At 45.0% G+C, this 17,553-nt stretch overlaps 1 protein-coding gene across 1 annotated transcript; it reads right to left on the bottom strand.

Annotated features, from left to right (window-relative positions):
* Positions 1–263: 263 nt before the first annotated feature.
* Positions 264–15,716, bottom strand: LOC106746227. Its single transcript, XM_014622553.1, has 4 exons — positions 15,627–15,716; positions 5,415–5,548; positions 1,390–1,479; positions 264–297 (listed from the first exon to the last, which is right to left on the bottom strand). The coding sequence occupies exons 1-4, from the start codon at positions 15,714–15,716 to the stop codon at positions 264–266; spliced, it is 348 nt and encodes a 115-aa protein (XP_014478039.1).
* Positions 15,717–17,553: the final 1,837 nt, after the last annotated feature.

Genomic DNA, 17,553 nt, shown 5'->3' with positions numbered 1-17,553 from the left:
ATGACGATGGGGATGCGTAATAAGAAACTGCGTTAATGCACATCGCGAAACCTAATTATCGGCACGGATAAGTAAGCGGCGCGTGCTGCGCATCCCGCGAAGACTACTTGCTGTATTGGCCCCTTATGAATTTCGTTGCGCTAAAATTATTTAATGAAAGGAATAAAGCGACACTGGCGCGCCGTTTGGAAGTACGAGAAGCGATGCAAAGCGGAACGGAGGAGCGAGCAGGCAGTCTATTATGCACCAAGTCTAATAACAGCTTACCGGAGCTTACTAAAGCTTCCTGAGAGTTCCCGGGAGCAAAGTGATTGTTACAGATATCGAGCGTAGCAACAAAGAGACAGGACCAATGAGATTTTCAGAAAAAGGGGCCTCGCGCGCGCCGTTCCTTCTTTTTTCCATGGTAATAACTTCCCGCAGGAGGGGGATAAGGGACGCGTTGATCCGATCGTTCGTCCGTTGTGACCGCGCAAAAATCTCGGGGATCTCTCCCGTGCGATCTCGCGATTCGAAAGCTGAGTAAGAAATGAGTGCGGAGCGTAAGCCGCGACGATATTTTCTCGGTTTCCCCGGCGGTCTCTCCGTTCGACTGAGTGCGATTCTTATTTATCTATGATAAATGCCAAGCGCGACGCGCGCACCGGTAGAAAATGTCGTCCGGGGAAAAAATAATAATAAAAAAGACGAATAAATAGATGTAATAGTCGTCGGAAGGCAGGACAATTAATTTTCATTCCGCATTAACGTTGCAAATGAAAAATACGTGGATATGCAATTTATTTGCACGCGTGACTGTCAGAGATAAGGGCGCAAGCACGACGGTGCGGGAATTACCATACAAATAAAAAAGAGAGAGAGAGAAGTAAAATTGGCAATCGATCACCTTCGCAATTGAAAACGCGCACCGGTGTTTTTACGTGACCGCTTATGACACGCGATACGCGTTTATCAATTTGATGGATCGTCTATATCTGTCTGTGCATCGTCGACTCATTTTTACCGTCCTCCGAATTTATATACATATTTGCGAAAAGTTCGAATCCGGCGCGCTTGTTCCTTGAACGAGGGCGCGATTTTCAGACCGAAGCTATCTCGCATTATCCGCGTGGACTCGGACGGGCGGTAAAACGCTCGTGAGGGAAGTACTTTTGACGAGAATGTCGATTAGTGCGACATCGTTATCCCGACCAGGACGATCGACCCCGATTTCAAGAGTGAAACGAGAAAAGCTCGTCGAATGCCGGCTGTGCAGGCAAGCAGCGCTGGAATTTCGCGCGGGACGATAATTGGTTGCGCGGCGATAATCGAGAAGATCGTTTGTCTTCCGCGACTCGCAAGCAAAAGAAAGAAATAAATAAAAGAGGAAAGAATAACGGTGTCCTTACCTTTCCGGAGCCCCTCGAGTTGCACAGAAGAACACCGGCGGCGTGAATCCTGTACTCCTTGTCGAGTTGCTCGTGTTGCCCTTGAATTTTCCTGCGGACAAGCGACGTGACGGAAGAAGTAATTTGCAAGCGTCTCATAACGGTGCGTAAGCGCGCGGGTACTTAAAAAAACGAGCTTTTTCCGCGTCGTTAAATTAAGTATATAACGAAATTAAGTTACGTGGAGAATCAAATGACGGCGAAGCGGCGCCAATTTGCGAGAGTGCAGATGTGATACGTCGTATTTTTTCTCTCTCAATTTCTTGCAGTGAAATTTTTCAATCAATGAGTAAAGTGACGATCAGATTGTTCGAATTTGAGTGATTTCCTATTCACACGAGGTGAATTCTTCGCTCTGAATCGTCCGCTCGAAATTAAAGAGTGAGTTTAATGTATTTTACAGTCACAAGAACAAAATCACTGGAATCGATTGAAATATTCGTATATAGAGTCAGAATCCGCTTTAAGTATGAGTAAAACATTCACGATGCCGAGTGGTAATATCTTCACTATCGCTTCCAGTGAATATTCACTCGTTTCTGAGTGAGATCTTACTTGAAGACATTTCGACATAGTGACTGTCGTCGATTGAATTTTCCCTTAACCTCTTCAGAGATACTGACACTTATATGTTACTTTTACATACGTTCGATTTTTCTTTTTAATTCAGACACTGCCGACAAGATTACAACGGACATTACTGTGAATAAACGCTCGTCAGAAAAACTCGCAGAAAAAAGAGAAATCTCGTCACATAATTGATAGATGTCGCACTTATGTCTCTTTAAAATGAAATCATGTTCTCCTGATTTTAATCAATTCATCCCTGAAGAGGTTCGAGCAGGAAGGTTGATTCCGCGTTGCGGGATGATTTAAAAGTTCGCGCGAGATAATCCGTCAGATATGCCCGTCGCGTCGGGCGTGCTCCTCGCGCGAGAAACTGCGAGATCGTGAGGGCAGTTTGGCCACCGTCCTCCCGGATCCCTTGGCTGCGAGCCGCTATAACGAGAAGAAGATGGCACCCTCACGGCCCACTGGCACATTTTCCGAGGGACCCTCGAAGCCGGTGATTTACAAACTGAAAAAGTTGCTCGCGCGCGAGCAACTTTGGCAATTACGGGAAAGCAAACGGTCTTATAAATTAGGGCTTTCACGTTCGTTCGCTCGCTCGTTTCGCCTTCTTCCACGCGCGGATCTTGTACTCGCACGCGAGACCAAGTGAGAGCATAGTAGGAGCGAACCCCCCGAGTTCCCCTCCGTGCATCCGGGAAATTCTCCGGGAGTTTGACGGTGCAGTAAAGTTTCGGGAGAGGAATTAATTGAACGGCGAGGTATCGCGCGCGGGCTTTTTTGTCGATTAAGCTGATTTTGAAAGCGGTTGCAAGACGCTTTAACACGTCCGGCGCGCCGGCGATAACATGCTAATCTTGCCTACAAAGACCATGCCAATATATCGTACTCTGTACGGAACACGGGGCGAGGGGATATTAACGAAACTAAATGGCACTTCTCTCTCGCAGCGCTCCGGGCGTTTCGAAACTAGATTGAATATCCGTAGAGTCATTTTTATCAGCATTCATCCCGTGGATACTGGCACATATGTAAATATTTAGAAACGCCCAGTTTTTTTCTTTTCCGAATTCCAACATTGTCGACACGGATAAAACGAACGTTATCGTGAATAAATATTCACCAGAAAATTACACGACGAGGAAAGGAGGAATCTCGTCGTATGATTTATACGATGTCATATTTGTGTCGCTTTAAAATTAAATCAGTCTTTTCTGATATTAATAAATTCGTGCCTGAAAAGATTAAAAGCGGGACATCTCGTTCGCCGAGAATGTGTCATTTTATTTTACGTATTACGTGGAGTGTCGCTGAATTCTCGCGTTTATTTTCCCAGGTAGATTCCTCCGGTCGGTTTCGAATCAATTTTCCTCGTCAGAACTGTTATATCGCGTTTCTCGTCTTGTTCTCGTTAATATTCGGCACGTTATATACCTCAAAAGATAATACCTCGATCCGTTTTGGAGGAAAGCAAAGGAAGTATTAATAACGTCGGACGTTTCGAAGCAGAATTTATTAAATTTGTCCAGACTGACACAATGCACATTACATCGCGATATGAGATGTGCGCGGGACAATGGCGGCGAAATAAGATTGTTGAGGGATTTGAGCAGGTGGATGAGTAATTGAGCCGCGTGTCGAGCGCGACGAGCGCAATTCTTCGAATTCAAAATTTCGCTCGGTCTCCGGGGCGACCTTGTGAAATCGCGAACGAAAATTCATACCGAATATGTAATTCGTCGTTTAATATCCAACACGATGAGCGCTCTCGCGTTATACGTAACGTTGATATACCGTTGAACAAATACGCATAAGCGTTACCGAGCGATTCGCCGCTTCTTTCTCCGCGAGGTTTCCCGCTGTAGAATCGATTCTCGAGCGAGAAGGTTACACATTCGATTTCCGCGCCTCGCTGTTTTACTTTTTACGACTCGAAATCCTTCTCCTTCGTGCGGTTTCTACCTTTCGCCTTAGCCAGGATCGGATGTGTTATTACGGCCGGCTTGATCGAACGGAATATGTGAGCAAGTTCTTATCGGTATCGAGAAACGTGAGATTTATCACTTTCATTCTATTTACGTCCGTTCGATATCCGCGCGCGACCAAACCGGAGTATAATATATTTCACCTTATACGATCGCAGACGATTAAAACAAAACGCGAAGGAAAGACAAAGCGAATGTATCTTTTCGTCTCACGAGGACCTCTCGTTTGCGTGCGCAGCCTCCGAGCAATCGTTACTTCAACCACGTCATTGTCTCCGAGGCGAGGCAGAGAGAGGATCGCGAAATTTCGTGGCGCGATATCCGCTGTCTCGTGAATTTATCAGTACCGTATAATGAAGGGGACACTGGTGCGGCCAGCTTGCGCAAACACACGGCGCGGGAGACCGCAAACGCGAGGACGGAGCTGTGCAAACAGCTCTGCTTGTGTTGGAACGCGCGAAATAAAGAGGCTCACGTCCCGCTGACCGGCACTCTTTCTCAAGGCGTTGCTCTTTTCCGCCTGGCATATACGGGCGCGAGCGGGCGAGAATAATTTCGAGAGAGCGTTTCGCGAAATAAAGAGCGAGAGAGAGAGAGAGAGAGAGAGGTGCCGAGTCGATTCATTATATACCCGACGCGAGTTATTTACGGTAAATCGCGAAATTGAATTGCGCGCGACTACGCGATAATGTACAAGTTGCGAAACTCGCAGCGCTGTACATATGTATATGTATATACGGCAAACTGAAAAGTTTGTTTAAACCTTAGTATTAACGAGTTGAGCTTCGTTAGGACGCAATTACGCTCGTTACGTTCGCTTAAACATTATGCAGAGTATGCTGAAGATAACGCGATGCAACACTTTCTGATGCAAAAATGTAAAAGTGCCGCGATAAAACTGTTACTCCGTCACGGGAGTACCCTCTCGCTAAATCTTGTAAAAGTTAAGCTCCCGCGTATCCCACGGGAGAGTCGGCACTAACGGAAAAATGCGCGTTTCAGCCGCCTCTTAGTGAATGTATTATTCGGAAGTCTTCATTACACATATAATTATTTCCCTCGGCATGTACGTGAAATTATGAAAAAAGAAAAACCTTCTCTCTTTTTCCACGGAAAGAGATTCGTGTAAAATGATTTAAGGCAAAGAAAATAAAGAAAGTATTATTTCGTAAATGAGGAAAATTCTACTTGGGAAAATTGGTTTAATTATACGTGAAGGATGACCCAATTCGATGAGATATTTTTAACTCGAACAAAGGCGTGCTATTTTTATTCATATTCATACAAACTCAAGTCTGAGAAGCGCGTAAATTGTGTAGCAACAATTTCCCGATTTATGTAGAATTATCTCAGATAAAGTGTGCAAAGGTACTTTTTATTTCTTACCCGTCTTACGTCTATCGTTTGAAAATTTTTTTCAAAGGGAACTCACGATATAGCGTGCAGTAACTCCTGTCGTTGCTTCTCCTTCACCTTTACACTCCCACCTTCCTCGAGGGCTGCTTGCAATTCCCTTTGCAGGACTGCCAATTTGCGGCGCTCGCCTTCCAGCAGTAACGAAGTGACCTGAAACAGCATTTGGTAACTAAGAAAATGATCTCGGCAGTCTCGCGTTTGACAGTAATAATTAGACGCAATTATTGTGATATGTTCGTATTCCGATATGGCGCGACGCAAAATTATAGGTGAAGGGAACAATGGCAATCGCCCACTCTAATATTGAAGCATATTAGTTGATGAATTCAGTGCTAGCACAACAAGACGCAAATAGTGTATAGAAATATGTTGTATGTTGTCATAAATTTGTTCGTGTACGAAATGAAATATAATAGAGAAAAATTTTCAAAATTAATCCTGAAGTAGCGCGTCATAATCAAGCTACACATTGTCCGGATATATAATGAAGCTTTTGTAGGTCACATGATACAGAGGATAAAGATTAATTAACTTTATTAATCAATATAGTCAAATAGAGAAAAACGCAAGTTCGTTTTTACTGAAAGAAAGTCACGTTGTATATCGCGAAATAATCGCTATTATTATATCTCGAAGCAATATTTTGCGAAATTTGATTGTTAATTATTTGATGCAAATTATTTATCCAAACTCAAAATATGAAATTTTATTATTCGTCGGCAAAGCTTAGTAAACTTAATCATTTAGAAATATTATCATATATTATCACTTATAACTGTATCATTTAACAAAGACCAAAGAAGAATAAGGATAAAAAGTTATATTTTCAACGTAAAATTCACGTTTTGCGTTTTTATAACATGACTTTACAGTCAACAATTATCTTAAAGAAATTATATGTCTCTTTGAAACAATCGACACCTCGATACTTTCTGCAAGACGTTGCTTCGAGCGACAATTGCAACTACTTCGCGAAGTCGCAACATGACTTTCTTCCGGTAAAAGAGAGCTTGCCGCTTTCTCCTATTTACCTCCGCGATTCTTTACAGCCGCAAAAGCAGCTGTTACAACCGTTATACTCTTTTACCGTGCAAGAACGCGTTAGATAAGCAAGAAGGAGAGAAAACGTCCCTACCATATCAACCGACGGCGATGCAGTTTTTCCTTCGGTAATCGTATGTTGGTATTGAGATTTAACGCTCACTTTATCGGCCACCAGTCGCGTCTATTATGAATTCTAATATATTCTTAATAATTTTTGACGGAAAAATATTCGTACTTATAAATTTACAGCAGCGAGATATGCAAAATTGATAAAACTTTTTAACGTAAGCGCACGATTAGAGATTAAGGACGACAATAAGAAGAATCTGTACTCTCACAAAAAAAAAATTAAAAATTTGCTAGGTAAAAACAGTGCAATTATCGCGTTAAATTGTACAGATTGACTTGCGTGATGTAGCGTGAGTACTACGTAGCGTTTTCGTAACACTTTCCATCGGAAAAGCTAGACCTAGATTTCGAACGTGAATGCCATTAACACGTCGACTGCCACGATTTTCACTGATTAATTCAACGTTCACAGCTCAAGCTTAACTCACCCAACATACGGTAAATGAATTGCAATTCACGATACGTATATTCATTAGCTTCCTATTAGTTTCACTGGCTTCCTATCGACCATATACACAGAGGAAAAAATTTCTTTAAATTTAATAAAATTTCTTTAATTGAGACAAATTTGTCCTTTAGGATAGAGCAAACAAGCGGATATTTGATTCAACAAACGATTTGAATAATTGAAATACGATGATATTATAGCATCGGTCATTGGTGACTCCATGATAGTCAACGTATTAATAGACCGATGAAGAAGAAAAAAAACTCATTCGTTATCGAACGCTTTGGGAGCGCCGTGCAGCGTAGAAATTCAATTCGTGCTCTCGTTCATACCGATCCCAATAGAGTCTCTATAATAAGAATCTAGACGCCTGTATGCCTGATTTATAATTAGCGCCGCCACTTTCGGCCCAAGCTTCCGGCTGGAATATGTCAAAGGCTACTTTCCAGCAATAGACAATAATCGACATAAATCTGGGTGTATCATTTGTTATCTTCTTCTTTATCAAATGTGAAATAAACATATGGTGACAACAAATGATGATATAACTAGACTTGTGTCGAATTGTGTGTTTTACTGGAAAGCAACCAAAGTGACCAATTGAGTGACAACACAAGCAAAGATTTGCCATCTGCGAAGTCTACGAAAAATCTTAGAAGAAAAGTGAGTTTCACATTGTGATTAATTATGAATTTATTCGAATAATATTGCAACATTATTCGCGTATTACGGTTGTGAACTTCCGGTTTATTCCAGGCATGGCGACCACAGCGACGTACCCAGACTCTTATTATAAGGACTCTACGGATCCCATCGATTTGATTCGCGAGCGCTAATAACGCGCCGCATCCGATTTCACGCGTGCGATTTCGCGCTTACCTGCCCGCCTACCTACGTACGCGCGCGAATCTCTTTTTGCACGCAGCGACGCGTGCAGCAGCGGGGCACCTAAGCACGCGCGCGCTCTCTCGCGCGCGTACACACGTGAAATAGTTCGCGCTCTTGTAGCGTACGGACACCTGGTGCTCACGTATGCGTACACGCGCTCAGGTAAGAAGATACCTGAATAGATAAACGCGCTGAGATACGAGCCGCTCGGCGACTCGCCTAAGCTTCGCTCTCCGCGTCGCGGATCGCGAATATGCCCCGCTGTAATTGGCCGAAAGCGCTGAACTTCCTACGATTATGTGAGTTATTATTGTCGGATTATGCTAATTCCGCGACGTCGGAGATGGAAGCTTCGCGGGGCCGCGAATGCGTGCGAATGCCGCTTCTCTTCTTCTGCTTCTTCGGCGCGTCGTTAACCGGCCCGGCGCCCGGAGACCGCTCGTGTAAAATCGAGAGATATTCCCAAGACGTTCCACATTTCTCTCCTTTTCCCTACCTTGCGTGTGTTACCTTCGTGCGCGTCGAGAGCTTGCAGTTTCTCTCGCTACTTCAATTAAAATCTACACGGGGAATCCTGCGGGGCGGGAAAATGAAATGTAGAGACTGACTTTTCCCGGAGTCACTGGAACTGTATTTCCACCTTCATGTTCGTCTTATTTCACGTTATTTTTATACATCTCCAAGTCGAGATAACAGCATTCAACTTGTCGCTCCGCCTTTTAAGTACGCTATCTAAATCGCAATTTATTGTAAGACTCGTTGCTGTTCTACATTCTCAATAAACATTATATTAATAAGAATAATAATAGAGTAAACGATGTAAGAAAGTGTCTATGTTGCTCGAGTGGTTTGCAATTATTAGGAAAAAAAGCGAAGCACTGCTTTGAAGATAGTTTTTTCCACACTCGAAACTGGCCGAACTCTCGTTCCATTAATCACCGTCGCTGTCGAAAATTGTGTCCGAACGCTTTCTAAACGAGGTACGCCCTGAAATATCAATCGACAATGAAACTATCTTGCCGCGGAAGAGAAACTGCGTTTTTTTCATCGCACATTTTTCCACACATCTTGCTTTTAATGCAAGTGCGCTTCAAGACAAGGGGGATTTACAGGTCTCGTTGGAGAGGAGTGGGTTAATTGCGTTTCTACACGTGCGCGTAACCCGCGAAAGAATACGTCGAGGGCATCCCCGCGCTTTACGACCGCATCGTGCGGCACGTTGAACATTCGCGCGCACTTCGAGACGGAATTTAAATTATATTGTACCGCAGCCGGAATAAGTGAGTTCTTAATCATTTCCCAACCGAAAGTCTCTTCATATTTATATATGTTTGTAGCGGCATAGAAGGAAAATTGATAAAAATTTCTAAGCCGAGCGCACAATGAGAGATTAAAAATGACGATAAAAAATATCCGAGAGGTATCTGCGCATAAGTTTCTCATCGTTGCCTTAATGATTTAGAATTTTTTTATGCTGATCGCTTCTTTTTTTTTTACGCGTAATAACGATTTAAACTTTATCTCGTCCTGTGCATCTCGGCACGATGCGTAACGCATCATGATGATGAGTCAAAGCACGCAGAGGCGTGCGATAATAAAATTATAATTTCTCCGAGCCGAGCTGAGCGCTGCCGTGAGTTTTGCTTATTACGCAACCCGACGTAAATCGCAACGGAAATTGCCACATTCGTGCACCACTATACAGTTACAGAAGTAGTTCCCGATCCGTGCGTTCGCGCTTAAAGATTTCGCAAGTCGCAAACCCGCCTGAAAAGTGAACGATTCTCTCCGCGCGGCGGACGCAACTTTTCGCATTGTGTATCGTGACTTTAGCGAATTTTCTTTTCCTTTTTTCTTCCGACAGTTCCAAAAATGCACGATAGTTCTGAAGATAAATCTAGAAAATTGCAGACCATCGATACGCGGCACGCCCGATGCACAATGGAATCTCGTTACGCGGAAAACCGAGTTTGTCCGAGGGTACTTCGTTACCGCGAGTTGCGCGTATCCGAGCGAGAAACGTGGTCAGGTAAAAAGAATTTGAAAGAGAGTTATATTAATAATTTAATTATATTACTATAATAGGTTAATAATTATTGTCTCACACTGTATAAATAGATAAGAGCGTTTATTAACATTCTAAAGATGACTATCTAAAAACGTGAATTAAATAGAATAATAAAATGGACACAAAGAAATATAACGCGAGAAAGGAAATACGAAGAGAGCGAGAGAGAGAGCGAGAGAGAGAGAGAGAGAGAGAGAGATTTCCTGAAAATTCTACGTTCCATCTATGTGCTTGTTATAACCCGAGAGGGTCTACCTCGAGGAGCGAGTCGCGTGCAGTTTTCCTCTCGTCACTTTCTTTCTCGCCATTTTCAATTGTTCGATTAAGCCTCCCCGGAGAGCTCTCAAAGGAAGACGCTTCCTCTCGTGAGATTTCATGTATGTGACTTTCGTCTACGGTCCGTCCCGTTGCACGAGAGGAGCGGTTTCCCGAGCAGCAGTCGGACCTCGGGGAACCCTTCGAGGGCTCGCTATCAGTCGGGAATCACGGCGCAGCGCGGCGCGACCGATTACGTTCACGCGATCACCGGAAGTTTCCGAACGCTGCTTGGGACCAGAACGCGTGAGAGAGTATTCGTTACCGGGCTATCTTAGTTTGAGCGAACTTCGGCCATAAGTCTTCAGCCACGGAGTTGCTGCCCGGAGTCTCGCTCTTTCTAGTTCTCTCGCTCCCTCTCTCTCTCTCTCTCTCTCTCTCTTCTTTTCTCGCGCTAGTAACGGTAGCGACTATCAAATCAAGCTTCGGTCAGCGTGAACTTTTATTGGCGAAGTTCCGTTGGATTGAGCCGCTCTAAAGAGATTAAAAGATCGACTCGGCACGATCGAAACGAAACCGAGAGCACTGTACTGTTGCAACGCTCGAAAGGGGATTACGATCAGTCAACACGGCCGCACGGCCAACTTCCGGTCTCGATACGACGCGCGTGTGTGTATTGGATGAATCATTAAAATTGCACATGCTATTATTATTATTATTATTATGTTAAGTAACCGGAAAAATTTCCCTTTAGACAGAAGAAAAGAAATCACACTTGTGTAACCGCACGAAAAAAAAAAAGTATAAGTTTAATGTTCCGTGTACGAATTAGTGCATCCACCGTGGCGGATCGAACGTCTAAAAAATGGAGGAACCTCGCGAATGATTGAAAGTAAATCGTAGCTTCGAACGAGCCCGGTAAACCCCGGCGCAACTTGGCGCATCGGATTAACTCGGTGAAATCGTCGATTAATCGGTTCGTAATTAGCAGGAGATTATTACTATTAAACGCGATACGCACGGAAAGGCGCTCCCGGCGAGGCCGCTTGAAGTATTAGCAAAATGCTCCGGCCGCGTTCTCTCGATTTTATTGCGCGGCCGCGGTTTACATCGCAGTAACGACTATCCTTATTACCGCCCGTTTTATCACGGTTGCCTCTCCCGCTTATCGAGCGAGTATCGCGTCGATATTAAAATACAAACTGTAATCCCATGAAATTATTTCGCTTTAACAACTGCGGCCGACAGATGCGGCCGCGTCGTGTCGTAAAACGGATACAGGACGGACGGACGGACGGACCATTCTCTGTCGAAATAAAACCCCGCAACTTCTTGGTATACTGACTCCGCTTATTAAAGATCATGCCGCGATATGATGCTGATTATGAAGGCACTGAGTTATTATCCTGTCTATCGTAACCACGCATACTCACATAGTGCGGACTCGGTGCGTCCCCTTCCTCCCTCCCTCCCGCTTGAGATCGCGAAAATAAAAGAATCGTCTTTAGCGAGCGCCGCGTGTCGAATCGAACACGTTACACGTAACCTCATTCAATTATGCGTAATTAAATTGTTATCGATGTTTTATCGCGGTCACATGTGTGAAGCACGCCCGGCATCTCGCGGCTGGAGACATTCAAACGTGTTAAATTAAGGCGCGCGTTGTGATTTAAACGACAAGAAACGCGGGGAAGGAGCTTGAGCGAAATTACACGCGTGCAACAACGACACACTTGGATGTGCAGTGTGCGTACGCACGTAAAACACCGCGGCGGGGCGCGCGCGAATAACATAAAATTTCGATGGACATGTGTAAACCGCGCGACGATCTTTTTACGGGCGACATTTGGCCGCAACGTTTTTCTTCGCATCATCCTGCGAAAAAAAGATTCACGTAACTTCAGATGAAAATGCACGAAGTGTGTGAATCAAATCATGGCGAGGACGACGACAACGACGGCGGCGAATCAAACCTTCCGTAGAGTATTCGAGCTTCGTGTTCCTGTTTTCTTTAATTAGCCCTGAAACGCAGCACGCAAACCGCGCAATTATTTCAAGGATCTCCCGCGGTTTTACTTTCGAATAATAACTCTCGGCGTCTCGTTGTATGCGACTCCGTGTCGCGACATACGATTAGGCTACCGACACGTAGAATCCCAGCGAGCGTCTACCTCGTTGTAATTAGCGTGTTTCTTAATGCGGCGTTAATCTGTGTACACATCCGACTCCACTTGAAAGACGAAGGCAATTTTCAAGATTAAATTAAACAAAATTAAATAAAGAATAATAATACTAAAAGCGATACAATTTGTTTGAGAAATACTGAAATCTTAGATAGAAATCAATCAAAGATCGTGAGAGTTGATTTGAACGAATTTAATTGAGAAAAATGATATCTGTCCTTTACCATAGCGAGTCCGACAATCGAGGTCGTTCGGGCAATATTAGTAAGCGTGTTATTTCCGAGGCGTGACTGTTCTTTTCAATCGAGATCATAACTGATAGTTGCACCTTGCACCGTTTTGCCTTGCAGATTTACTCTTTCGTAACGTATATTCCATTAGCTGTCTCGATCGCCGAACGTCATATATGCATTGTCCTCGGAATGAAAGCCGCGCGTGGATCGCGAAGCGGGTGAATCGCGCGACTTCCGACTCGTTCGACGGTCCTTAATTTCACTTTCGATTAGATCCTTTCTCGACTGCGATTCCGTTACGCCGGAACGTTATACGGCGCGATCGAAACGGACGATATTATCCGTAATGAAGCGCATTAATCGGCGAGCCCGCCGGAGAAATCCGAGCGAGACGCTCTTCAACGTTTTTGAGTGAGCGCGATTCGTGCGCGCGATCCGATCGGCGGACTAATCAAAATCACCGACGACTCGGCGACGACGCGCAGCGACTAACAAGATCAACGTCCGCGTATTATTCGCGACGACGAAAAGAGAAGACGTGACGTAGACACCTCGTGTCAGCTAATCTAATTATCCTTTCGCCCGTGACGCGCCTTCAGGGCGCTATGCTAATCGCTCGTTCGCTCTTCCTCCTTGAGACCATTATGCTCGCTCAGCGTCGCGCTCCTCCGTGGCTCGTTATGCGAGGCTGAATTATCCCGTAGCATTGACGTTAATGTTCATGAATTTGCGCTTGTTAAATTAAGAAAACAAAAAGATACCGAGAAGATATCGAGACAAAATAATACCGATACGAGCACGAATATCGAATGAAAATATCCATGCAAAAATGCTCGATGTTGAAGGCAAAATATCGATGCCGGTATTATATCAGTAGTATCACAGCACCCCTAGTTGCTACAGTGTTAATAATGATAATCTCGCGTGCATATTGCTACTACTATTTTCCTTTTTTTACCAGAACAAGAAGAAAATATAATTGGCGCCGAAAATCACTATAATTTCAGTAACATTAACCATTATTTTCCTTTGAACGCGGCTCGCTCAGCGGGATCGCGCAGGAAGTCGGGGGACAGCTCGTTGGTCCCCCGAGCTTGTGACGATCACGATAATCCCTCGTGATCAACGCAAAAGTGAAAACGGTCCTGGATTCACGAGACCGTAACCGGATGCCACAATTCGCCACGATACGCACGCGTGGAAAACTTACGAAATACGTCCGTCCTTTTCGTACTTCTCTTCCACTCCTTCTTCTCCCTTTTCCTTCCCCCGTCGAGCGCGCACGACACCCCGGGTGTGCGAGCGTGTCATTTCGCAAGATGGACAGCGCGCCCGACGAGTTGGTCGTCGAACGAGTATCGATCACGTGCGAATTGCTGCGGTGAGAAACGTTCGGCGGGAGTTCAGCGGCGTTCAATGTCCCCGGGGAGTGCGGTCGCGGCGCTGGTTTCACGCGGCATTTCTTGAATCGTATCTCGTCGCGAATCGTATCGCCCGTAACTCGTTACAAACGCATCGATCAAATTAAGCTAACGCGCGCGCTCGGCTAATTGGACCGTCGCCGGTAATAACCGCGGGGACGGACGAACGGGCGGCGGAATACTCGCGGCGTAATTCGCGCGCGGGTATCCTGTCGTGAAATTACGCGAAAGCAGACGGCCGTCGCTTCTACGTTTGTTCGATAATTCACGAAAAGTCGTCGCATGACCGCCTCTACCCCGTAGTTATTGCTGCATTCATTTATGATCGTACGGCTTTGCACCTTAATTACCATGTCATAATTATAGTTACGCCTTCTCTCGTTTCTGTCTCCCGCTATAAGTCGCCTGCTCATGCAACACTCGCGCGTACGTTCCTCCGCATTAATCTCAACCCAAATAGAATACTGGAAAAAACGATTTGATAACAGTTATTAAATAGTTTCAATTAAAATTGCTTGGTTACTGCAACCAAATTATTTCACACTGTATTCTAATACCATATAACATACACGGTACTAAGTGATTTGGTTATAATAATCAAACAATTTACTTGAAACCATTTAACCGAACCTAGGCAGTTGTTACCAAATCCTTTTTTTCAGTGAGCTACCTCCGTCAAGGCGTGACTTCTCCTCGCAAATTTTCGGATTCTCATATTCACTCGATTTCATTTATCGGCACTAAATTTTTATCAAACTTTTACAGAAGCAGCCTTATTCTCGTGACTGTCGTTTTGTTAAAAAAAGCGTGCAATGATTGCACAAAAATAATTTCATCGCTCAGATAATTTCCATCCTCTTTATTCGAAGGCTACGAATTGATTTCACAGTACAATGAGTTCGGAGATACGTGTACCACGGTAAAAAAAAATTGCGTATAAAAAGAGAGAGACTTTTGCGGTCACTTTTTCTCCGTCTTTTCTTTACCATCCGATAAACGTCAGCGCAATTACGCTCCGTTGTTGAATCCTTCTCGCGCGCAATTATTCAACGCTCGCTCGCTTGCGCGACCTAGACACCGACAAGGCAAGAACGTGGGGAAAAAGAGCAGCTCTAGTGCGCGCTTTTACTCGTTACGATCTATCGGCCGACGAACACGCGGAGAAAGGTACGAGCGTGTCGAGATTGATCGCCGTGACAGCGAGGAGGAGAGTGCAACGGACGAACTTTCCTTGGCCGTTTCGGTTTCAGGTGGCTGCCTCGTCGTTGTATCAGAACCGACACGAGTTTTCTGGGTCGGGCCTCTCACTGGCCTACACTACGATCGCGGGCAAAAGTGACCATTGAAGTCGGTGTGTGCTCTCGGGTGAATGGACAGCCGATCCCGGATCGAATGTATCCTCGCCCTCGACAAGGATATTGGAGATCGCGCATTAAGTTACGCTCGCTTCTCTCTTTCCCGATTATTACGGACTCTCAAGGTCTTCGTGCGAACGAGCGTCCCTCGGCGATTTGCGCCGTGATCGCGAATCGCCCGAGTCGTTCGTGCGCGGTTCTTACCTCCAATTGCACTCCGAACAGATCCCTCGATCTTCCGGGTCTGGAAGCGTTTAATTCTTGCATCTCGGTCTCTCGCTCCACCAGTCCCATGTCTCCGAGATACCTGCGCATGTAACAAAATCCTGAGTCCGGTCGCGCCACAACTCGGTTCTCGATCAATTCCTTAGGCTAGATTTCATTTCACCAGACTGGATATTTTATTAGATTAGATGTTTCCCGTCAGATCTTTATTCTCGAATTTTTCCATTAAACTCGGCATTTATTAGATTTGAATTTAACACGTTGAGCTCCAAAGTAAAACATGCGTTATGCAGGCTGAACGGGGGAAGTCCAACCGATGGCCCAAGCGGCACTCAACGTGTTAACGAGATGATTAACGATGTTACATTGCTAAATCGTTAATTCGCTAACGTTACATCGTTAATTACAGTCAACAACGAAAAAACCGAAGGCACTATTTCGGCAGAATAATTTCCGTCTCGATACACTTCGCGGCGGGCCGAAATAGATCTGACGGTGAACGAGTGGTAAATGATTGATGGGAATAAAAACGCGCCGTTTGAATAAACGTTAGGAGAATATAACCGGTTGCGCATAATATTAAAAATTTACTCGCAGATCCGTTCATTTATTAGCAACGCTTTTTATCTCGGCCAAAATAATAGTACGATGTATGAATTATTAATCGCAATGCCAAGCAAGCGTGCCAAGCGGCAACGTTACAGTGACTGAACTTAACAAATACTCCGTTCTCTTTCCATGATGTATTAAAGCTGTTTCTAGTTTCTTCTGTTCGCGAAACGGGGGGCGGGGGGGNGGGGGGGGGGGGGGGGGGGGGGAGCATCCGCGTAAAATACGATGTGCACGATGCGGAGACGAGGAGGCGAAACTAAATCGTGAGTTTTATTATAGAGGGGTACACCGAAGTACAAGCTCGCTCGCGCGGGAGCAACGAGCAGCGAGTTTTGATAAACGAACGCGCCCCCCGCGGAGTGGTATGAATCATTCGACGTGAGAAAAACAGGTCGTGACGGCTCCAAATACGATTAAGCGTCTGCAAGACATCGAGTGCCGCCGCGACAAATCTGGTCTTCTTGATGGGAAGCGCACTTAGGATAATTAAAATAAAACTCCAATAGAGGGAGGACGATTCCAATTTGCGTCACGACGAAATGTCGACGGTATGAAAAGAGCTTCCTGCTTACAGAGATATATGTTTCAGACTAAAACTACTAGTTTAGAAGCAGAGCTCGTCGTGGCGAATCGACGCCGATACAGCTCGCAATAGTGGTGAGAATTAATTACACGGTATCGAGGAATTATCGACCGACACGCGACGATTAATGCGAGAGCATCGTCGACAGCTCTCAGTAACGTTTGAGGGAGCATCGCCATTAATTATCAGACGCCTCAATTAGACATAATGCACAGCTCACGGGTGATAATCCGTCTCTGCGAGTCTCGATGTCTCGACGTGATTCGCGCGTTCGTCGCGCTGCCCTCGTCGCGCGTCGCGCTCAAACGAACATATTTCCCAGCGTTACCCAAATCACTTTTTCTTGACAAGTCATGAAGAAATCCACTATCGTCCAAAATGAATCATTACAGCAGTCGTTATTCACTTCTCTTGTCCCGACGGCTGGATGGCAGCGCCGATGTTACAAATTACGAACAAGAAGTCGCATAACTGATGAAATAAAACCGACGATATTTCATATGACTCATTTTGTCGCGACCCGATCGGTCGCAATTAGCATGCATTCGACATCCGCGAACTTTTATTCCTCCGCCTACGTTTCGCCGCGAGCGCAGGCCAGAGAAAGGTTACGCGCCGCCTCGCGTATGGCACTTTCGCGTAAACGCTGTTACCTCGTTGGCATTTAAAACAATTACGCGACGCGCGGTCATTACCGTGGCGCCGGGAATA

Source organism: Dinoponera quadriceps, unplaced genomic scaffold (genome assembly GCF_001313825.1).
Source record: "Dinoponera quadriceps isolate SergipeBrazil2010 unplaced genomic scaffold, ASM131382v1 scaffold566, whole genome shotgun sequence".
Lineage (NCBI taxonomy): Eukaryota > Metazoa > Arthropoda > Insecta > Hymenoptera > Formicidae > Dinoponera > Dinoponera quadriceps.
This window is presented reverse-complemented; position numbering and strand designations above follow the sequence as displayed.